Below are 23,857 nucleotides of genomic sequence, written 5' to 3'. Positions count from 1 at the left end.
GTATTATTAAATATGTCACGGTGAGGGGGTGGCTCGAAAGCCGGTTGGACCCAGATGCAGAGGCAGGAGGCAAGGATCAGGGCTAGTGGGTTTTAATGCACAAAAAGAACAAACAAAAAGCGCTGCAGAGCAGGATGACAAAGGAAACAAAAACTTACTTGGCGTGGCATGAAACATGGACGAGGAACATGGCATGAACACCATAACAGGGGTAACTAATGGACCAACACAGGAGGAAGGCAGAGACAAGACTTAAATACAGACAGGGCAGACAAGACACAGGTGGACACGATCAGGGCTGATGGGGACCAAAGGAAGCAAAACTCAAGAAAACAGACAAGACAGGAGACTTTCAAAATAAAACAGGAAACAGAAACAAGACAGAACAAGGACCAAAAACAAGACAACAAATTCAAATCATGACAGTACCCCCCCCTCAAGGAACCGCTCCGAGGTTCCAAAAGTCACATGAGGGGGGGGCCCCGGAGGACAAACCTCGACGGGCACAAGAGTCCAGAGGACGGCCGGGGGTCCGAGCGGTCCGGCGAGGCAGGTCCGGAGGACGGCCGGGGGGCCGAGCGGTCCGGCGAGGCAGGTCCGGAGGACGGCCGGGGGGCCGCGCGGTCCGGCGAGGCAGGTCCGGAGGACGGCCGGGGGGCCGAGCGGTCCGGCATGAGAGGCTTGGAGGCGTCGTCAGGCTTGGAGGCGTCGTCAGGCTTGGAGGCGTCGTCAGGCTTGGAGGCGTCGTCAGGCTTGGAGGCGTCGTCAGGCTTGGAGGCGTCGTCAGGCTTGGAGGCGTCGTCAGGCTTGGAGGCGTCGTCAGGCTTGGAGGAGGCGTCAGGCGTGGAGGCGTCGTCAGGCGTGGAGGCGTCGTCAGGCGTGGAGGCGTCGTCAGGCGTGGAGGCGTCGTCAGGCGTGGAGTCGCCAGGCGTGGAGTCGCCAGGCGTGGAGTCGCCAGGCGTGGAGTCGCCAGGCGTGGAGTCGCCAGGCGTGGAGTCGTCAGGCGTGGAGTCGTCAGGCGTGGAGTCGTCAGGCGTGGAGTCGTCAGGCGTGGAGTCGTCAGGCGTGGAGTCGTCGTCGGGCCAGCAGTCAGGCTCTGGCGGGTCGGGCCAGCAGTCAGGCTCTGGCGGGTCGGGCCAGCAGTCAGGCTCTGGCGGGTCGGGCCAGCAGTCAGGCTCTGGCGGGTCGGGCCAGCAGTCAGGCTCTGGCGGGTCGGGCCAGCAGTCAGGCTCTGGCGGGTCGGGCCAGCAGTCAGGCTCTGGCGGGTCGGGCCAGCAGTCAGGCTCTGGCGGGTCGGGCCAGCAGTCAGGCTCTGGCGGGTCGGGCCAGCAGTCAGGCTCTGGCGGGTCGGGCCAGCAGTCAGGCTCTGGCGGGTCGGGCCAGCAGTCAGGCTCTGGCGGGTCGGGCCAGCAGTCAGGCTCTGGCGGGTCGGGCCAGCAGTCAGGCTCTGGCGGGTCAGGCGTGGAGCCGAGCTCAGGCGGGTCAGGCGTGGAGCCGAGCTCGGGCGGGTCAGGCGTGGAGCCGAGCTCGGGCGGGTCAGGCGTGGAGCCGAGCTCAGGCGGGTCAGGCGTGGAGCCGAGCTCAGGCGGGTCAGGCGTGGAGCCGAGCTCAGGCGGGTCAGGCGTGGCAGTGGAACCGGGGAACCGTCGGGGCGCAGGCGGCACCCCCCTGGGAGCCGGGACGGGTCGGGGCGCAGGCGGCACCCCCCTGGGAGCAGGAACGGGTCGGGGCGCAGGCGGCACCCCCCTGGGAGCAGGAACGGGTCGGGGCGCAGGCGGCACCCCCCTGGGAGCTGGGATGGGTCGGGGTGCGTCCGGGACCACCACTGAACGTGGTTGTGGTGCATCCGGGACCACCACCGGAACATGACGGGGATGGGGTGCATCTGGCACCACCACTGGAAAGCGATGTGGTGCGTGCCGGACCACCTCTGGAACAGGAAGGGGACGGCGGGGACGACGGCGACGACCCCCCCTCAGGGCAAGACGGCTCCCTGTGAAGTCCAGGTGGCTCCCACTCCAGGCATACGAGGCAAACTGGGCCTGGTCGAAAACCCAGTAAGACCTCGTGCGCTCGGCTTCCTGACAATAAGCCTCTAGGAGCTGCATGTCCCGCTCTGCTGGGTCCAAAAAATATGGTTGGTCCATTCTGTCACGGTGAGGGGGTGGCTCGAAAGCTGGTTGGACCCAGATGCAGAGGCAGGAGGCAAGGATCAGGGCTAGTGGGTTTTAATGCACAAAAAGAACAAACAAAAAGCGCTGCAGAGCAGGATGACAAAGGAAACAAAAACTTACTTGGCGTGGCATGAAACATGGACGAGGAACATGGCATGAACACCATAACAGGGGTAACTAATGGACCAACACAGGAGGAAGGCAGAGACAAGACTTAAATACAGACAGGGCAGACAAGACACAGGTGGACACGATCAGGGCTGATGGGGACCAAAGGAAGCAAAACTCAAGAAAACAGACAAGACAGGAGACTTTCAAAATAAAACAGGAAACAGAAACAAGACAGAACAAGGACCAAAAACAAGACAACAAATTCAAATCATGACAAAATATCTACCCCTCTTGTCTTTAATCACATTACTGACATGGAATGGTACAGATTCATGAATAAGAGTCATCACTCCTCTTGCTCTGGAAGAAAATGCTGAAGCAAATACGCTCCCTCGCCACCTTCTTCTAATTCTTTTTTCGTCTTCCTCTAGAAGATGGGTCTCCTGAAGAAAGACTATTTTGGACCCCATATCTTTTATTTTGTTTATTACTTTTTTGACCTTTTTGAAACGTTGCAATCCCCTGCAATTCCATGTTACAAAGTTTAGATCTACTCCTTGCATTAATTTGGACAGATCAAAGTATTTATTTGCATTTAGAGTAAATTGTCTCTTGAAAAAAAAAAAAGAGATCTGTATTTCTTTTCAGCTGCTGTGAAACTTTCACATAATACAATGAACATTTTTTTAAAGAGAAGCCTAACTAACCTGGATATAAGAGAACATATCCAAAACACCAAACTTGAACACCCGTTACCCCATTTACCCAACTGAATGGGTTTCCCTCCCCCCACATTGTGTCTCCCGCCATGGCACGTGCCTGATCCTCTCTCTGGGAGGAGCAGTCTGCCCATGTCACTCAAATCGAACATTAACGCACGCCACTGCTGGTCGTGCCTTGACCAAAAATAATTTTTCTACGCTGCTAATTTTCACTTAATGTATACAGTTGTAGAAATTGTTTCAAAAAATATTATTAATTAAGAAAAAGAAAAATAAAGGAAGAAGAAAAAAAAGTCACTCAGATGTTTCCATATTGGAATGCCAATTTTCCCGTCCCGTTACCTGTTTCTCACAACTGTTGAGAGAATAGTATGTCAGATCAGAATCACTTTCACTCGGAGTTCTTCTGGATCTTCTTGAGAAACTCTCGAGCCTCTGTCGGTGTTTTAAAGGCGTGCGTCTTCCCCTCGTAGGTCACCAGTAACTTTGCTGGGTGAATCACTCCGTGCTTTATCCCCAATCTGCGCAGATCCTCTCGAACCGAGTCGAACTGTTTCTGAAGCTGGTGCACTCCCGCCGCGAGGTCCGGGTAGAATCGGATCCGCTGCTCCTTGTAGCGAAGATCCTTTTTGGCCCGCGCCGCAGAGACAACAGCCAGCTTATCCTTATAGTTAAGGAATCTCATGATGAGAGTGCGAGGTGGAGCGTTGCCGTCTCTCCGCGGTCCGATTCGGTGCGCTCTTTCTATGGTCAGCGGAGTCTGAAGCATTTCGGTGCCGAGCGCCTCTGGAAGCCACTTTTCCAAGAACAGGCACGGGTCCTGTCCTTCAGCTCCTTCTGGCAAATTGACAAGTCTTAAATTGTTCCGCCTTGATCTTGATTCCAAATCTAAGACTTTGTCCTCCAGAACTTTTCCTTTGGCTTCCAGTGCGCTCACCTTGGCCTGCAAAACGCTGATGTCGTCCTCCGTGTTGGAAATGCGCACCTCCGTTTGTGTCACTCGTTCAGCGCAATCATTCAGTTCCTGTTTTATGTCTTCGACTGCCAATAAAAGTTTGTCAAATCTTGTAGAAAAGTCTGTCTTCATGGAGGTCACAACAGACAGTATTTTATCCACCTTGCTGCTTTCCTCCTCGCGCGTCTCCGCCATTTGGACAGTGGCAGCGTTAGCCTTCGCTTCCCCTCGAAGACGAAACTCCGTTAACTTGGGTTGCTTAGAATTTTCAGTTGTTTCTTTTGCAGTTTTAGGTTTTTTAGGCATTATTCCTTCATTCCTCTTGTAATTTAGTTTTGGATAGCAGCAAGTAAAGTTCTTGGTATAGCACGAGCTGCAGAGCGGCAGAAAACACGACTTTTCACATGGCCGCCATAACCGGAAGTATTTTTAAGTTACTTTATTAATAAAATAATGTTCCATGGTGTTTATCGACTCAATTATCAAAGAAAATATTAGTATAGCCAATATTGATGAATATGTGCAAGTTAGAAAGGTTTTTTGTGTTTTTTTTAACTGAAAATTTGCAGGCCCTCCAGGCTGTTAGGTAAAAACAGTCAAAAGTTTGAAAAGTTTTATGTGGTTTTTGAAATATTGCTAAATCAAAGGAAGGACCAAAAAAACAAAAACAAACTACTGTTAATAAGACTATTCCTACACACAGAGATGTTTATTACCGTCCCAATTTTTAAAGATAATTGAGAATTTATTTGTAAAATTACAGAAAAACATATAATATTGTGTGATAAACAATATAGTTATAGTGCCAGCAGATCCACCACAAAGGCTGTTATGAATTTGATTGAACACATTGCTGGTGCAATAGACTGTAAGAAAAATTTAGTGGAGTTGTTTTTAAATGTTTTGATGTACACATATAGATCTCAGTAAACAGTTGAATAAACCAGGAAGTGTTGCACCAGAGGGCCTGTAAATATATAAATCACTTAAATACTTAAATACATGCTTAAATAATTAAAAAACAAAAACCAGTTTATTACAATGAAAAATCAGAAATGCTAAAAGGCTTCATGTGGCCTTCAGAAAGCATTAGTGTTTTGCCACACTGTTCTTAATTGTTCCATTTAGTTATGTATGCAGGTGATACCACCCAATATTGTTCAGGGCAAAACCTGGAACAGCTTCTCAAGGATGTTTAGAAAAAGATATAGACAGAAAATATTTGATACCTAAAGACTAACCTTAAACCTGTATATAACTAGTCTTAAACTAAATATATTACATTTAATAATCCACAAAATAAAAAAGTTGTTTTCATTATCGTGGCGCAGTGGTTAGCGCTCCTGCCTCACAGCAAGAAGGCCCCTGGTTCAAGTCCTGGCAGGGGGACCTGAAACAGAACACCAATGGGGGACCTTTCTGTGTGGAGTTTGGATTTTTTCCCTGCGCATGCGTGAGTTTTTACTCGAAATCTGATGATACATTGCCCCAATCATTCTTTCCTTTACACGTATCAGTCGTCCTGCTTCTTTTGCTGAAAAACAGCCCCAAAGCCTGATGTTTCCACCCCCATGCTTTACAGTAGGTATAGTGTTCTTTGCAACTCAGTATTAGACGGGCCTGCACATGCACTGGCTTTAGCAGTGGGACACGTCTGGCACTGCAGGATTTGAGTCCCTGACAGCATAGTGTGTTCCTGATGGTAGCCTTTGTTACTTTGGTCCCAGCTCTCTGCAGATCATTCTGTAGGTCCCCCCATGTGGTTCTGGGATTTTTGCTCACCGTTCTTGTGATCATTTTGACCCCGCGGGGTAAGAACTTGCGGAGAGCTACAGGTGGAGGGAGATCATCAGTGGTCTTGTATGTCTTCCATTTCCTAATTACGTTGATTTCTTTACACCAAGCTGCTTAGCTATTGCAGATTCAGGCTTCCCAGCCTGGTGCAGGTCAACAATTTGGTTTCTGGTGTCCTTAGACAGCTCTTTGGCCTTGGCCACAGTGGAGTTTGGAGTGTGACAGTTTGAGGTTGTGAACAGGTGTCTTTCATAGAGAAAAGTTCAATTAGGTGTCATTTATACAGGTAATGAGTGGAGGACAGAGGATCCTCTTACAGAAAAAGTTACAGGTCTGTAAGAGCCAGAAATCTTGCTTGTTTAAAGATGACCAAATAATTATTTTTCCACCAAAATTTACAGATAAATTCTTTAAAAACAATTTTTTCTCATATTATCTCTCATAGTTGAGAAAATTACAATTACATCTTTTTAAGTGGGAGGACCTGCACATTGGTGGCTGGCTAAGTACTGTTTTCCCCCACTGTTTTCTCATGTTTATGCCACCAACTGTGTTAAATTATATCCAAATACTCATAATAACAAAAAAACTAAAATAGCAATTCCAACAGCTAAACCCATTTATATTAAATTTAAAGCTCTATAGATCTATGATCTTTTTAGTCTTTATGTAGCTCTGGTTAGGTACGAAGTTCAAACTATTTTAAAATAACTATAATCTGTTGAGTTTGGATATGTTTGAAAGACAGTTGTTAAAAAAACGTAACTTTCTGTTAAAGGTGTAAAACTGGAACTGTTAGAGATGTAACTTCGTTTCATTCTTTAAATATTGTTTAAAACTTGATCAATACAGGTGTAAAATCTGTGATTTTTTGTTTTATATAGGAACATTGGTTGCAGAGTGAGGTGGAAAAGGATGATTCGCTGTGGCGACCCCTGATGGGAAAAGCCGAAAGAGAAAGAAGATAGGAACATTGGTTGCAACAACAATATGAAAAATCTTTGTGAAAACTTGACAATAAATGTTTATCATTAGGACTGAAATGTCATTGAAACAGGGCAGAGTAAGCCATGGATTTGGCCGACATCATTCTGGTGAAATGTTTTGCTTTTTTGAAGTAATAATTAACTATTGACAACTTGTGGCAGTTATGTCGTCATGACAACAGCACGTGAGGGGAAGAGTCATAGATAATGCAGTAAAAGTCTGCTGAATTTGAGATTTTGAATGTTGTGATGAAAACGTATTGTTTCAATTTCACAATATTATTTCATTTATATATGTAACTGTTTATGATACAGTCGTATTGACTCAAACAATTTTTTGTGTGAAACGTATGCTATGTACAGCAGAAAAAAAAATCACTTTGATTCATTTGAACTTGCACTTTAGCATTCTGGAGGCAAAATTTCTCTCATATATAATTACATTTTACTAATCACTTTTTAATGAGCAAACAGAGCGTGGTACCACTACAGTAATTCTTCATCATGATTTTTAAATGATGGCTGCTGGCCAAAAAGATGCTAAAGCCCTCTGTGTGTCTGTGGCTCACCTGCACATAAAGGTTTTTGCCCACTCTGTGAATTCTGATCCGATGAAGACGGCCGTCTGCCAGGTTACCAGGGGTGGGATTGAACACATCCGGGCTCCTGTCCGTCTGAAGGCGATACCAGATCTGCAGAGTCCCTGAGAAGAGAGCAAAAAAAAACATCTGAAGGATTGCACTTTTGTTTTAAAAGCTGGAGTTGATGTAGCAAATAGACAGAGGTGCAAACTCTGTCTTCTTTTGCCATCTGTTAAACACTTACTCCAAGGATAATAGTTTTTTGTTTTTTTTAAACTCATTCTTGTAGCATTATTCTCATGATGGACCAGATATATCAGAAAATTGAAATAAAAACTGTGTTACTGAGTATTTCCTTTGTCAAATCGTGGTAAATCAGGAGCAGACAAAACAATGTCATTTGGGTCATGGCGTTGTTGGAGCCTATCCCAGCTACTGTTGAGCAAAGTCCGGCTCACCCTGGATGGTTTGGCAGTTCACACAGAGGCAGGAGATTGTGTATTTAGTATGAAAACATCAGCAGCAATAAAGTAAATAAAACAGCACAAAAGCAGGAAGAACAATTCCCCCCCCCCCCCCCCCCCCCCCAAATTAGGATTTTTCCAGTTATAGTTTTTATGAACAAGACGCTGAAAGTTTATGGAATGGTGGTACACTTAACCGGTGCTGGTTTACATCCAGTTTACACCTTAAGGTGCTTTGCAGAGAAGGACTGTAATGATCTAGTCCTTGTGGATTTTAGTCAACAATGGTCCTCCAGCTGTCCTGATTTTTAAATCAAAGAGTGTCGGAAAGGACTAGCAGTCTTGGACCAAACCGCATGACTAGCATTATGACTCAAGGTCTAGCAGGCCAAAAACAAGATCAACAATTTTATCTAACAGTGAAGTTTAAAGTCCAGCCTTGAAGACCGTGAAGGCGCCTTCCTTCTAAACCACAGAAGCTTATTCCACAAAAGAGGAATTAGAGACTCTGCCCCCTCACAATGATACAAAACCTAAGACGAACACATTTCTAAATAGAAATAGTAATTTATAAAAATGCCAATAGATAAAAGGTCAGAAAAGTGAACAATATGACTTGAAGTTTTGTTAAAAGGAAAATGACAATGAAAACTGAAGCTAATTTCTTGACTTCTGTTAGTGAATATATAAACACTTTGGGATCCAAGCATAACTTGAGGTTCCACAGTTGGATCAGCTAGCGACCTTTATGTGAACTTCTAGAATAACTAAATAGTGCAAAAAATGTTTAAGGAAGTATCGAACACAGAAAACTCCTGTTTTTTTCGTTCACCTTAGTTAGTTTGGATCAAACAATTTTCTATCAGTGACATCAGACGATAAAATAATCCCATCCAGTACAATGACATAACTAATCTAATTTTAAAAACCATCAGAAATTATCTTTATGGTCAAATTTGAAGTCAACTCAACAATTTTCTCCTGGTTTTATCAGATATATTAAAGTGTCATCAGCATAAAACTAGACTTTAACAGATTTTCTTCGCTGTGCAGTCTAATAAATAGTTTTACGTGATTGAAGCATGAAAGTGGAAGTCTGAGTGAAGAAGTCTTCATGTTTATATTAAAATAAAACACCTAAAAAATCTAGACTTGGGTTGGAGACATTTAGCTAACGTTCCTGCATAAATTCAGTCTTGTCCATGCAGAGGACATCTGTGTATGGAAACAGTGGACGAACATGTGTACTGTGCTCTCCAGAAGAAAACTTTATTCTTTAAGAAAAGAGCCTTATTTTTGAGCTTTGTCAGATCTTTTCTGAGAGTCTACAAATATTTATCTCAAAGCTCTTCTTCTCAGAAGTCTAGTCAATATGTGCTCAGTGTTTCTCTGTCTGTAACACACACAAACACACTTGCACTGAGCCGCTGCCAGATCAAAGAGTCAGAAAGCTATGCATTGTCAAGTGGAGCTGGGTCAATATTACAATTCCCACTGTGCGAGTGAAGGGCTTTGTGTTGTGATTCATTTCAGATACCCAGAGTGCTCCAGCAGATGAAGGTCAGTGTGTATAAAGTGTCTCCCCTGCCCTTCACTGTTTGCACACACCTGAGGGGCGCTGGCGTCAAGCTTCAACACACAGCGGCGGATTTCGGGCTCCAAAGTGCACACTGAAGCCACACATGTCACCGTGGGGGGATTGGCGTGGAAACAGATTAGACATTGGCAGATGAATCCAGCCGGAAAATGCAGGGATCACAAACATGAAACGTGGAGTGTGGAGGGTTAGGCCCAGTTTTTGTTGTTTTTGCTGAAATTCTTGGTTCTTTTGAGCAGAGGAGCATCAGAAGGAAACTTTACATCATCTTCTGAACAGCAGCGTCAAGGGTGGGGGCGGTTCAGATGACAGAAACCGTCCCGTCAGGCTCCCTCTGCGTTAAGAAAAGTATTTAACATAGCCTGTGCAGGAGCCTGAAATATTCAGAATAAGTCTGAGACCGGAGGTGAGTGAAAGATGAAGGTGGGATTTGATCTGAAAAGGTTCTGCAGCGTTTCCTGATGTTCTTCAGGTCTGCCATGGCTGCAGAACTCTTCTGTTTAATTTCATGCTACAATGGCATGAGTTTGCTGCCCCCAGAGTTTGGCTGAAGCTGAATAGATGATGAAGAAAACTACTGCTCCACTTCCAAACGGTGCCTCAGCTCTACCGTAAAGCCTCTGCTGCTGGAGCGTCAGCCTCCTCTCAGGCCTCAGCGAGTCGTCGTCTGACAGCACAGACGGCAGCCTGACAGGCATCCGCTGAGCTGAATGGAGGAATCTGCAGCAGCAGTGTCCTCCGGTTATTCCTGTCTTCTTCTGAAAGCAACGATTCAACGTTTTGTGGAGCTTAACAACGTTTAGAGTCAGTCATTTCTGTCAAATGAGCCGAGCGTTGTTCAGGTGGAAGTCATGAAAAGCAGAAATATGGTTTCTGCTGATGGAACCAGTCATGAACACAAACAGGAAGTCAAACAGGCAGAGAGGGGCACTGCACCGCTCCAACATGACTGCCAGTGTAGGTACCGTAACCATTCGGCCTGCAATAACCGTTTGGGGTCCTTTCAACTGAGGATAACGTCACACTACGGTAGCCCCACTTGGACAAACTATGTAGCGTGGAGGTCTACATATTTCATTTCACGTTTCCTTTTGCAACCCAAAGTTCTTTTCCCTCATAATTTGTGTCTGACATTATTTTTTGTAATGTTTATAGAGAGATTTTGCCACAACCCACTTTGTAAAAGATCTGTGGCTGTTAGAGTGAACCTGCTGCTCTACATGAGCGAACCGTGTCTCTGATCAGAGCAGCTGGAGTATCGTAGCTTCGCGTTAACAGGCAGGGAAGGTGCTTTGTTATAGTGTGCGGTCCAGAGAAGAGTTTGGACCGCAATCTGTTCGGCTGCAAAAGCACTTAATAATAATTATGACAATAATAAAAGCACGTTCAGAAGATAATCTCGCTCCACGTTGGAGCTCTGTTTGTTTACAACGGATCGCATAATATCTTCTTCTATGGTAGTATCGTAATTTGTCCAAACCAATCACTATCTGACACGTCATCTGACCAACGGACAGCCAATCACTTAATGTGACGTCAGCACTAGTTGAAGGACCCCGAACGGATGAGCAGGCTGAATGGTTATGGTACCTACACCGTGACGTCATTTTAGCACTGTTGAACTTTTTGATAAAGTGAATGCACTTCAGAGAAGACGGATACTATCATTCTTACATATTTCTGTAGTTTAGTAATTTTTTACATTTAGTTGTCATTCTTTTTCTCTTTTTGTTTTGATTCCATTATAATTAAGGATGTGTTGGAGCAGTCGGGGGTCCATAAGGTGTGATATTTTACCTATTTCATTCTTAAACTCCACCCTCACAGGAACCTTTTCATATCAATCCAGGCTGGTTTTGTCTCAGCTTTGGCTCGAATGTTGGGAGTAATGGTTTGGTGAGAATGTGGGTCAGAGAAACGGCAGATGTAGGTCAGCTTTGAGTCTGAAAACACCTGCAGTCTGATGCTCCTCGTGTCTAGAATTTGGGAGACGGCCGTTTCAAATAAAGGTTTTTAAAAAAAGAGTCAACTAATACACTAAACATCGCTTAAAAAAATGTTAAAATTTAAGTTTGCACCTGTTGCAACTGTGACATCCTGGATGTTTTAAAAAACTTGCTGTACTGTAGTCATGTGAGGATTTTTTTCTGGTTTTGGGCAGTTTTATAAATTGTATATTCTTATTCTTGTTTGTCGAGGGCCTATATCACATTTTCAGAATAAGCTATATCCATATATGAAAATATATTACCTTTGACACACTAAAGATAACTCATATTTTTATGGAAATTAGTTATTTTTCGCAGCTCATTTTTCTACCCGGAACTAAGACGACCCCACTTGCTCAGGCTCCGCCTTTTGCTCCTTGTGGGTGTTGCCCAATTTCATAATGGCAACCTAGATTTGGCCTAAGCAGTAAGTCCAAACTTTAGCAAAGATGGATGAGCATATAGTGCATATAAAATGGAAGCATTTAGCAATCACCGCTAGCTCCATGGAGAAAGTGGGTGTGTGTGTTAGCCTGGGGGTGGTAAAAATAACCTGGAATAGAGTAGACTTTTTTACTTTTTACAATTATTTTAGATGTTTTAAGGCAGTAGAATTTCTCACTACACACGTTCTACACTTTTCTTAGACTGACACGAACATTCTCACGTCTTTCTTTCTCATTTAAACCCGTCGTACAGAATCAAGACCAGTATTATAGATGAAAACAATGATTTGATCACGATCAAAAATTTAGGTAGGCAAACTGAATGCACTCTGTACAGGAGAGACATGACATGGAGCAGGGGTCGGGAACCTTTTTGGCCAAGAGAGCCATAAATGCCACATATTTTGAAATGTAATTTCGAAAGAGCCATACAATAATGTAGTGTTCTTTTCCCACACTGAGGCACGGAGACTTAACCTCTTTTAAAGTTCTTTATTCCGATTACTGCAGACCGTAACAAACGCCGTACAATTAATTCAGCAACTCCTGAATCTCTCCCGCCGACACGAGAGAGAGCGCTTCTCCCAACTTTTTATTCCCCTGCTCCTGCTCCAGCCCTCCCATTTCCCTTATTCGGCCCATAGCTGAACCCCATTGGTCCAAACTACCTAACAACAGGCTGAGCGACAGAACTGAGAGCCAATCAGATCTCTGCTTGACGCGTTCAATGAACTCCAGAACTTTTAACGCGGCCCAACAGCCAAGTTAAACTCAGTCCGCGACAATTTGTTTAAAACTAAATATACAAATGAATGTGTGCATTTGATTTAATTTCAACATTTTTAAAGTACAATAAGTCTGTGGATTCTTTTTAATAACATTGTTATTCTGTTGCTAATAAATGATGAGTATTTCTCGTGGTAGTTTTGCTGATGGTCTCTAGTCTGGTTGATACGTGGTGAGTTTCTGCTTCATGCAGGCGTTGAGACTTTAAACGTGATCGTAGGTCTGAATGTTCTGTAGATGTGACAAAGACTGCTCACATGCAGACGGGGAGCCAAACACACACTCACACGCCGCAGTGAGTGACGGGCAGCGGGTTTTACGTTTTTATAATCCCTGCGCGATTCACCTGCAGCCGGTCCCCACAACACCTCAGCCCCACCCTCTGCTTTCTCCCTCACACATCCCGTCTCCGCATCTGCGCGCTCTTTCTCAGAGACGGGAGCGCGCAGTTTTAGGCACGTCAATTCACAGGTTTCCGGCTGGTACAAACTCTGTGAAATAATAGATAATAATAACTGATAGCGCTGGCGCAGATTTCTCTCTCTAAGCACTGCTACTACTGCGCGCCTCTGGCATCGCGCCCGAGAAGGACTGGTCTAATGAAAGAAAAAAGTATAATTAAAGATTTGTCTGCGAGCCACATGTGACCATCAAAAGAGCCATATATGGCTCGCGAGCCATAGGTTCCCGACCCCTGACATGGAGGATTGATTGACAACGGTCTACAGCCAATCAGAACACAGAACACAATTTTCTGTAAAAAAACTTAAGTCATATTGCACTAAAGAAATTTCACAAAACAGTCAGGCAGCAAAAGATGAAGTGCAATAAAGCGAGGGAACACTGCCGTTCCTAACTCTACTCATATCCATGAATGACGGCAGGAAGTCCCGCCTGCTGCAACAGACATACCGTTCCTGGCGAGGATGACTGCAATGTATCGCTGGCCGGAGGTGCTGACGGTCAGCAGCATGGCCGGCCTCTGGGAGGTGACGAAGCTGAAGGCCACGTCCTCTCGTGCCCGGCTGTCCGGGGAGACGCCGGAGGCCTTTGAGCTCCTGTTCTGCATGACGGAGAAGGGCTCCTGGAAGGTGTAGGTTACGGAGGACTCCCTGTCAAAGGACACAGAGACCTCTGCAGAGGTCCAGGAGGAAAAAAAAACAAAAGTTAGACAGTGCTGCAGCCCACACAGTCATCAACTGCGACGGACATGCACTTTGCTGTGTAAGTGCAGCCGCACTGAAAGCCACTCAAGCTGCATCAGTGGATATTATTGACAGTTCATCAGCAAACCCACAGGGTTTCTGGGAAATGTGACCAAAGGAAACGTGTTCCTTAGACATCGGGTTGTTGAAACAAGGAACTCTTTCTAAGAATAGCCGGCAATGGTGTCCGTGCTGCAGAGCCCGCTGCAGGATTCCAGGTCACATCACTGGGGGCAGATTTAAGCAGCTCCCTCTGGAGCCGCAAAATCCTTCACATGAGGAGCTTCTGCAGACCTACAAACAACCGCCACGCAGAAAAATGCCCTAATCCCTTTTTAAAGCCCTCAATCCAGACAATCCTTCCACCTTAAAACAAGCCTGGAAAGTAGAACAAGGACAGCCTGCAAAGTCATTTCTAAGAACAAGCAATTTTTTTGTTTCAGAAATGAGGTAAATGCAGGAACGTTTTGATCAAAATAAAAGCAATTGTGTTAAAATAAACAGGTCCCCTGCAGATGCTCAGGTTGTGCAGGACACCAGCGTACTTGATGACTCAGAAGAAAACAGAAGTTACCAACTGAATGCTGTGAAAGAGCTCGTATCTGAAGTGAGATCAGGATCTCCTCAGATCCTAACAAGTGATGCTGCAAACCAGCTACTGGTTTATGGTCTGAATGGATCCTGGGTCCAGTTCCAGCTTTACTTTCTGGGTTGTTGTGGAAAAACATCACCATCCTCCTCATCCTCAGCAGCATGTTTGCATGAAAGCAGAGGAATGAGGCAGATCTTTGGGAAGGAGCCGCTGTGAGCCAAGACATTGTCAGATTTATGCCGTCTTACCTCACAGCAGAAGACACATCAGTGTGTTTGATTATTCACAATAAGAAAACACTTGGAGAATCATTTTGTCTGGTTCTGTTTGGTTAGACACAAATATGATAGGATTTTGAATAGACCAGGGTCTACTCCACCAACTTAAATGGAGGATTGCGGGGGGGCAGAGTGAAGTAATAAGATGGAGAAAGGTCTCAGGATCTCACATGACCCAAACCACCTGCTAAATAAACATGGTAGTTGTACTTTGACTCAAATCGGTGACCTTAATGAAGCGAAGGTCTTCAACCACAGTATTTTTTTGGACATCTGTAGTTTATAAAATGGTCAAATGTTTTAAAGTCTCTGCATTAAAGTAGATTTTAAAATGTTTCCATGGAACAAATGTTTATTCTACTCACACTCTGATAATCAGCTAATACCATTGACTGTATCTGATAACTGGAGCGAGTCAATGCGATGTCAAACAGAGAAAATGGTTTACTTCTGGCTCCAATTAAATTAAGTCAATTCTCCACCATGTTCTCGCCAGAAAACATCAGTAAGCAGTGATTTATCTGAGTCAGTCTGAGTCGATGTTTCTATGGAAACCAGTCTGGCCAATCAGCTTGTTGGAAGGCCACACCCTTATCAATTTGAAAGCAGTCTACACAAAATCTGTCAATCAAATGTTTTGAACGTTGGTCGTGGGGAGCCGACAGGCACCACCAACTTTTATTGAGGCATCTGATTGGCCTGTTTATAACTTGAATAATATGCACTCAAGAAAAAAATATTATAAAAAACAGAGATTATCAAAAGCATGTTAAAAAAAGTTGGGCAGTTTTGTTTTGGTTGATAAAAGTACGCAGAATTAAGGCGTCATCTTTTCTAGCCACAAGCTTTCCAATTAATTAAGAGCGCCACAGGAAAGAAGTTTTATTTTTTCTAATTAGGGAGAACCATGAGAAAGCTCTGCTAGACAGGTCTGCCTACATCCACATTCACTTAATTTTGGCATTTCTAATTTTTCCTTTGGTTACCATGGCAACCTCAGGGGCAAGAGGTGGATTCTTTAAATCTCTGATGTCTGCTCCAGTGGAAGCAGGTTTTGTTGAAGGTTCATGTGTGAAATGTGTCATTCTATGGTGATGAGCGAAGGAAGAATTGGTTTCTAGTCTGAGCGTGTGACCTTCATCGTGCTGAGGCTCCACGCCGCAGTAAACCAGCTGACTGAGGCGTGAAACACAGTCTCATCTGTGAAATGAAACGGCGTCTTTACGACCAAACTCCCTGAGAGCAGCTCACCCGAGCTGGACCCAGATCTGCCTCCTTCTTCCAGCTTTGCTGTTTTGTTGGCCCCTCGCAGACTGCAGCAGATAATTTGTTCTAATGCATTTTAAATGTTCTCCGACTCTGCAGTCATGACAAGTATTAATTGTCTCTGGCGCTGCTGCTGCTTGCATTGGTGCTCTGTAATGAAATAACCTTGAGAGTGATCGAGTTTCTGTTGGTTATAATCAGCGCTCATTGATGAAAAACGGCGCGCGGCTTTTGTTTGCGCTCGTAGCGCCTCACCTTGGTTGCAGGTGGTGCCTCCGTAGGCGGACTGCGAGCAGTCGCAGATGTAGCCATTGCTCTTCTCAATGCACTTCCCTCGGTTGTGGCAGAGGTTGCTGGAGCCGCTGCAGTAGCCGGGGCAGCCGGCGCTAACTCCGGGCGTCATCTTGGCCCGCTCCTCCAGGTCAAAACCCATGCCGTTGACCGTCAGGGAGCGAATGCAGCCCAGGAAGCCCCTCTGCTGGGACGCCGTGCCCCCTGAAATTAGCCCAAACAGACGCGCGCACCAACTTTAAAATCCACAATATGATGGACAACTCAGGTTTTTCAAAAGAAATCTGGTGACAGCTGGGAATTTTTACCCCCCAGGGGTAAAAGACTGATGACTTCAGAAGGAAAATGAATCACACTGTTGTGCTGGTGATTTGTCTGAGGGAAAAATATAAACCTGTGGGTATAATCTCCTTTCATGATTCCTTAAGGCTGATAAATGATGCTTGTTAAACCCCATATTGTTTGAGATGAAGAGAAGCTCTGCCTCTGTATGTTGCATGCATTTCTAATGAGATCCCTCATTTGAAATCTGCTACCTCGACTGAACTGCTGTGTGCTTCTGTAACTGGCTGTAATATTCTTCCTGAATGCTATTCTGAGAGCTATTAACCCTTCGTGCTGCTCAGTGCTCTGCAGCCGGAGCCTCGTCGTCATCACTTTACCTAGACTCAAAGGATAAAGAGACTGCAGCTACCGCAAAAACACAAATGAAGGTTCTGGCTCTGTTGCGGGGAGTGGGACAAAGATTTCTACAAGTGAACATCTACCTGTGAAAAATTATATAGATAAACCTCGAATTACTTGTTGCCTCTTTTTTTAATCTAACACCTTGTGTGTTTAAAAAAAAAAAAAAAGAAATCTCCAACTTTTTTACCACGTTTTTCCCTTGAGCCCCATCTCTTAATATCTCACTCTCCTTCTGTTTTTCATCTGGTCCAAAAAGAAATGCCCACAGATAAAAATATAGATTAGCCTTCAATACAATACGGGTTTATACAAATATACAACTCGTGTGACCAAAGCTACAAAACCCCCTATTGCAACAGTAATGTCTCTCAGCTAAGGCTCTTGGTTCTTATCCATTTGGTTAGCTGCTGGACAAGAGAAAAACAGATTTTTACATGCAGGTTTCCTCTATGGTTAGGGCCTTTTGTGGCTTTGTTAGCATAACATTTGACAACTATAGCTACATTACCTCTTTTGGTAAATTGAGTTCTTCAGCATAGTATCTCAATATTTGATTTTGAACATTTAGCATTTTTAGGCATGATTCCCTGTGAAATTTCATCGTCCCTCTTCACCACCAACTCTATCACAGGTTTATGTGCTAATGTGGAAATAAGCATTTTGAGAAAAAACAAAAGTCTTTTCAAATATTTAGATTTTCCTACAGCCTTTAATCAATTAGATGGTAATTAAACTCAAAGGTAAACTGCTCACCATTGTTCTCCTAAAAAGTTGTTCCAAATTAGTCATATTCTTTTTCATTTTGGCCACTTTTTAAACCCCTTTGGCGATTTTTTTAACTGCGATTTGCAATAAATCTGGAGACCTTATATGGAGTTTGGAGACAGATTTAAAAGCATGTATAGTTTTGCGTGTTCTCATCAAGCACCAACAGGTTGTGACAGTTAGCTCTGAGCAGCTGCAGTAAAACAGAGAAATGAGTGAACCATTTGTGCTGTTGCAGCAGATACAACCCAATTTCAGTACAACGTTCACGCTCTCTTCTTTTTTAATTTTAACGATAATTTAAACAAAAAGCCAAAAAAGACGTTTGTATGAAGTTCCGTTTCACTTTTTTTGTCTTTCTGGTCTCTTTCTCCTGCAGAAAATATGCTAATAAACTGATGACATAATCTAACCAGTTTTTAAGTCAGCCAATAGCAACTTTTCTTTTTGAAGAGTTGCAAAAACTACATACAGCTACTTTGGGATTGCACTTTAACCCTTTAACGCTGGTGCTTTGGCTCCATCGTTGACCTTCTTTGAACTACCGTAACTCTTCCAATTGTTTACGCAATTATCATAATTCCAATGGATTCTGGTGTCGAGAGAAGCAATGTTTATGCAATCAAGGAAATTTACCCGTAAAGTCAAGTGTTGCAGATTGGCGCAAAGCCGCTTTTGTAATCCTTTGGGATTACATTAATTGAGTCAACAGTTAAAGGGTTTTGGTAGCTCAAATAGCGTGTAATATTTTGCCAGCGACGGCTCGGGTGTACTACTAGATTATGTTTTTAGCTCATTTTGATGCTCTTCTTTCTTTTTGTCTGATAATCCTGTCATTTGCATTCAGACTCCATCGGTGGAGGAAGATGAAATCTTTCTACATTCAGACAAGTCTTTACAGAGATCTCGAACTGAAAAAAAATGCTTCCAGGTGTAACAGAGAGCCAAATGTTGCAAAGAAACACTAAATTACAAGTGAGAGCAGAAGACTTGAAGCAAATAGAAAGACATGTATTTCAGACGGTGTTTCTCTTAGATTTAAGAAATACTAAGGAAGATAAAAACATTCGATGAGCTCTCTTGTTCCAACAGCAGTAAGTTGGTCATTTTTTGTTGAAAAATGAACCTTTCATTTCTTAACATTCAAGCCCTAAAAGGCACACTATTCATTTCATTTTTTTTATTATTAGCCCATTAACTATGTTTTCTTAGAAAGAAATGAAATCTTCTACACTCCACTTGTCCTTTCACACAACCTATAAATAATTTTAAAGGTAAATGATCCATTAGGTGGACTAACTGTGGCCTCAGATGGAGATAAAATTCAAATGAATATAAAGTTTTTCATGTTATCTGTGCCGGAGTGTCAGTAAAGAGGCAGATTTAAATGTCAGCAGCGATGGCTGCAGCAACAGTGTGACGGCGAAACGACAGCGGCCACGCACCTTGACCAGGGCAGTAATGAAAAAAACAATAAAATAAATTAGTTTTCTAGAAATTGGATTTTTACCAAGAGAGACGTGCATACATTAACACAACGCCGCAGTGATGTATGCTTTTTTAAAGAGCTTTATTCCATGTTACTTTGCATGCTGGCTGCAGGGAGATGATAGAGAGACGTCCCTGTGAACGGAAGCTTATCTTTACTGTTAAAAAATTGCACCATGTTAAAATTTAAAATATGACAACCAAAACTGTTTGATTTGTGTTTTAACAAACCTGCAGGGAAAGATTTGAAGGTTTTACAACTAGAATAGCATGTGTCACACAGACGAAAGCTTTTACTTTACACATATTTACACTGCAACTTAGAAAATGAGAAATACATTATGTATGTGTATATATATATATATATATATATATATATATATATATATATATATATATATATATATATATGTATATGTATATATATATGTATATGTATATATATATATGTATATATATATATATATATGTATATATATATATATATATATATATATATATATATATATATACACACACACACACACACACACACACACACACATATACATATACACATGTTTACACACACACACAATATATATATATATATATATATATATATATATATATATATATATATATATATTCACATATTCTTTATTTTTCAACTATTAAGCTACCATTCATTTAGCATTTTACAGTTAGGGATTCACAGTAATTGTAAGCTGTGTTTTGCACAAGACTTACAATGTTTAGTGTTTTTTCTATTTAATGATCTTTAACTAATAATTTGCATTCAGCAGAACATTTACCTTTACTGCTGAGGTTGATGGTTCTTCAAATTCTTTTGTACATTTTCTCTCTTTTAGGATTTATTTATAGTTGCACTTTTAACCTTTAGTTTTTACTATGTTAGTAGTTTGTGTTTCTTTTAAGCTGCCTTCCTTAAAAGGTTTACAGTGTTTTAGGTATTTAGGTGTCAGCCTTTGAAGATTTTAATTCTATTTCTTTAATTTATTGTTCAACTTGTTTAAAAATAAATCAGACCAACTTGGTAAAGGATTTAGTTAAAACGGAATTTTGTCTTCATTAGGCTTAAAAAACAGCAAAATGTGAACTTTAAGCACTGTCCAGGACCATTACATTCTTTTTGGCCCCCTTACACTTGTTCGGAACATTTAGGCCTTTCCAAATCTCGTTCTTTTTCGGTCTTTCGTGTTACATGCTCGATATACGTAATTCATTGGTGTTTCTTGTCAATGTGCACAGATGTCTGTCGAGAGGTTCAGCCGTCGGATCTTTATCCTTTAGTGTGTGAGCGGTTTAAAATTTCTGGTCGGATGAGAAATACACAGTTATGGATATTTTACGTAGTTTAAACAGAATTATTATGTAAATCTTACACAACTGTGCCTTATTTTTGCAAGATGCATCCACAAATTTATGGCTTTCCCTGACAGTATGTCTAACGAACTTTTCACACATGTACCTTCAATGTATAACTTTTATATTGCGTATTTGGCGCACATATGGCGTTAAAATGAAATAATTAACGCACACATTTTAGCTTTGACTTTTACGTTGATTTACGTGTTCTTCATGTGATTTATTTGTACTTCTTCTGGGGTTTTAATGTGGTTCACTCAATACATCTGTGAAAATGTCGCGTAAAGGCCACAACATTTCTGACTATTTCCATGTATATTCACGGATGACCAATTTTCATCTGTGCAATATGCGCAATGTGTACATAGAGGCTGTGTGACATGACCTTAAGAAAGAAGCCAGGTTTGAACCGAAGAGCCAGCACTTGAATCCGGACTTTGCGTCCTGATCTGCACTAGTTTAACTGGACAGATTTTGTTGTCTTGGTTCACCCTTAAAACTCTTTTCCAGCAGCTGCTGTTGGTGAAACAAACCCTCTCCACCGTTCATCAGCTGCAGCAAACAGCAGATGGTCAAAGTCAGCCACCAGCTGCCGAGCAGACCGGATACTTATCAGAGATCGAGCTTTTCTACCAACATAAAACTAACATTGAATGTTCAGCTCTTTCCACTTCTGTTTTCTGTGACGGTAACGGAGAGCCGGACGAGTTGTTGCCCACGGAATCTCACTGAAAAACATAAATTCCTGTTGCTGCTGTCAATCCGACCTCTAACTGTCAGAGACTTTCTAAATCTTTCTGGTAGTCCTTCACAATAAAAACCCTGCTTGGAGAGTAGGGGGCTGCAGTACCGCTAACACAAAGCCAGACTACTCGCTCTGCTGTGCCAAGCCCCACATTAAGCTAACGAAATCACACAAACATACATTACAGGTGCAATTACATAAAAGTGGAAAGACACTGGTGGGAGGGGGTGCAGCTATCATCTTCCTGAAGAACAGGCTTAATAGAAAACTCCACGAAGGCCTCAGAACCTCTGAAAGAGAATTATTGCTTGCTGCGCCTGAAAGTTTAATCTTCTCTAACTTGACATTTTTGAGGCTTTCAATCAGCTAGCTGTTGTGAGTGGGAGGGGGTGCATATTTATCTGAGGAGGGTTTGTCCTCCATGTGCTGGTGCTGGAAAATGACAGAGTGAGCTGAGCCAAAGAATCTGGAAGAAACGGCTTCCAGTTCGGGAAATATTAGTTTCCAGAAAGACAGGACAAGGTGCATAGCCTAAGAAGAGTTTGGACTCTTCTGCTGATTTTTATTTTCTGTAGCTAACTTAGCATTTAATGTAAAGTTAACATTTGTAGCCTTTTATTTAACATTATAAAAGTTTGTTCAAAAGTTTTAGGAGTTTTTAGGCTTGATTCAGTATCAGTATATGTCAAATGTCCTACAAATTATCAGCAAACAAAGCATTTATTATATCATTCTATTTTAACACTTATTGTTAGAATGGTGAAACAATCTTTAGCCAGCTCTTGAGTTGCACAGAATTAGCATTTTAAACTGTCCAACAGCTGAGCAAACATAAGAGCTGAAGGCCTCTAGTGTTGAACAGATTTTACTGCTACAACAGGGGGTTATAAATCTTCCGACACACGTGGTGTTTATCTGTATAAACCCCTTTTGTAGTTGAAGCTAAACCTTTTCTGTATTGAGGGGAAAAAGGGAAGGAGAGGGTGGGATGCGCTAATTTGTCTGTAATTAATTAATCATTATTATTGGGATAATTTAAACCACTACCAAATCCTTCACACAAAAATATGCAAACACAAAACAGCAACAGCCCACACACACATACTTATGCATACAAAGAAGCACGTCAACCAGGACAAGGCCCAACCCACCAAAGAGTTTCCCCTGCAGCCTCAGACGAGCAGCCCACCACCACCCGAGAGTTTTAAGCAACCTCCCCACCCCAACCCCAGACACGAAGGGGCCCCCCATGGAAGACCCACCCCACGCTCCAGGAAACCACCTGCCCAACCTGCGGGAAGTCTAGTAAAAAGCAAAGGAGGGGCCTGTCCCCCCTCATCCAAGAGGAGAGCGCCTAAGAGGGATGTGGGTCCCTGATGAGCATGAAGCAGCACACAGAGGCAAGAACCAGAACCAGAACCAGCACCATAGGGACTCGGAAACCCTCAGGCTTGGATGCTATCCCAAGCTCATGGCTTAGCCAGACAACTCAGCACCCAATGGGACATGGGAAATGGTCACCGCCGCTGAGGGCCTGGTTACCCCCATAAATGATAGGGTAGGGGACAGAAGATCAGTTCTTTCTACCTACTTAAGTAAATTCCACTATAATTTGGCCTTTTTATTCATCTTGCACTTATAGCATTTTGTATCGTAATGGTCGGACTCTGCAGAAATGTGGTGAGACTTTGCATGTCAAAGCTTTATTTCTTTCAATCTTTAGCCTTTTCTTTAGATATACAGCTTTTAGCCGATCGGCAACACCATCAAGCTTTCAATTGAAGTCATGATGACTTTTTGCATTTGTTGGCTAAGGTAATTTAGTGTTTTGTATTAGAACATCAATGGCAGATAAAAAAAAAAACAGTTTCAGCTTTTGGAGTTTACTTATTAACCTGCTGTTTTCAAACACATTTTAAAATGGAAAATGTATTTGTGGACATTAACAACAACAACAAAAAAGCTTAAGCTTAGCTTAAGTTCAGAGAAAAGAAAAAAAAAAACTTTCCTTTGGAAGGATAGGATCTTGTCACCGAAGCAGCTGCTTTACCAAAAGTCCTTGAGCTTTTACTTTGTAGGGAATTCTGACTCTAGTTACTTTAAAAATATTAAATAGGAAACATTTTTTTGTTCAAATTTTAAGAAGAAATAATTAGCAGAGGTCTGGAGAAACCTCTTCCTTCCTAATAATAATCGTTTGGGCTTACCCACAAAAAGCTGGCTGCTGAGCCGCAAGCGGAGCCGCCCGTCTGCCGGCGCCGCCAGGATGCGGAGCGGCAACTGGTCGACCTGCAGCGAGGACTCCTTGACGTTGCGCTCGGCCCTTACATAGTGCCACTGCCTGTCGTTGAGAGGGAGGGGGGACTTCACGGACAGCAGTGCCGGACCGTCGCCCACATCAAAGGAGAACGTGACCACGGACGGAGCTGCACACAAACAGATCAGACGGAATGAGAAATGAGCCTCCTCCTGCTGCAGCACTGATGCAACCCGATACAATGCTGCTGAAAACATGATGACCTGCACACATTTGGGGGGTGGGGTTGTTTAGGTGACAGCTTGTCAATA

The 23,857-nt window shown here is 43.1% G+C and overlaps 2 protein-coding genes across 23 annotated transcripts in view; one reads left to right on the top strand and one right to left on the bottom strand.

The window, feature by feature from the left end:
• cntnap5a (contactin associated protein family member 5a) overlaps nucleotides 1-23,857 on the bottom strand; it is a 159,675-nt gene that overhangs the window by 19,244 nt on the left and 116,574 nt on the right. The window contains exons 17-21 of one of the 2 annotated variants that reach the window (XM_078939673.1): nucleotides 23,497-23,715; nucleotides 16,201-16,440; nucleotides 13,517-13,738; nucleotides 7,312-7,445; nucleotides 2,848-6,691 (exon numbers count right to left, since the gene is read on the bottom strand). In XM_078939673.1, coding sequence (XP_078795799.1) covers nucleotides 6,578-6,691; nucleotides 7,312-7,445; nucleotides 13,517-13,738; nucleotides 16,201-16,440; nucleotides 23,497-23,715 — 929 coding nt within the window. In that variant the 3' untranslated portion in view covers nucleotides 2,848-6,577. Of the gene's footprint in view, nucleotides 1-2,847; nucleotides 6,692-7,311; nucleotides 7,446-13,516; nucleotides 13,739-16,200; nucleotides 16,441-23,496; nucleotides 23,716-23,857 lie in introns of those variants that run through there. The other variant, XM_011489979.4, reaches the window with a different exon arrangement.
• The window catches only part of LOC110017394 (uncharacterized), a 90,698-nt gene that overhangs the window by 29,351 nt on the left and 37,490 nt on the right, over nucleotides 1-23,857 (top strand). For 5 of the 21 annotated variants that reach the window (XR_013652773.1, XR_013652764.1, XR_013652765.1 and 2 more), the window contains one exon: nucleotides 9,321-9,347. The exons of the other annotated variants lie outside the window; for them this stretch is intronic. The gene's annotated coding sequence lies outside the window, so the exon portion shown is untranslated. The remainder of the gene's footprint in view (nucleotides 1-9,320; nucleotides 9,348-23,857) is intronic. 21 annotated transcript variants of the gene reach the window in all.

Source organism: Oryzias latipes, chromosome 21 (assembly GCF_053564925.1).
Source record: "Oryzias latipes strain Hd-rR chromosome 21, Olatipes_Hd-rR_3.1".
NCBI lineage: Eukaryota > Metazoa > Chordata > Actinopteri > Beloniformes > Adrianichthyidae > Oryzias > Oryzias latipes.
This window is presented reverse-complemented; position numbering and strand designations above follow the sequence as displayed.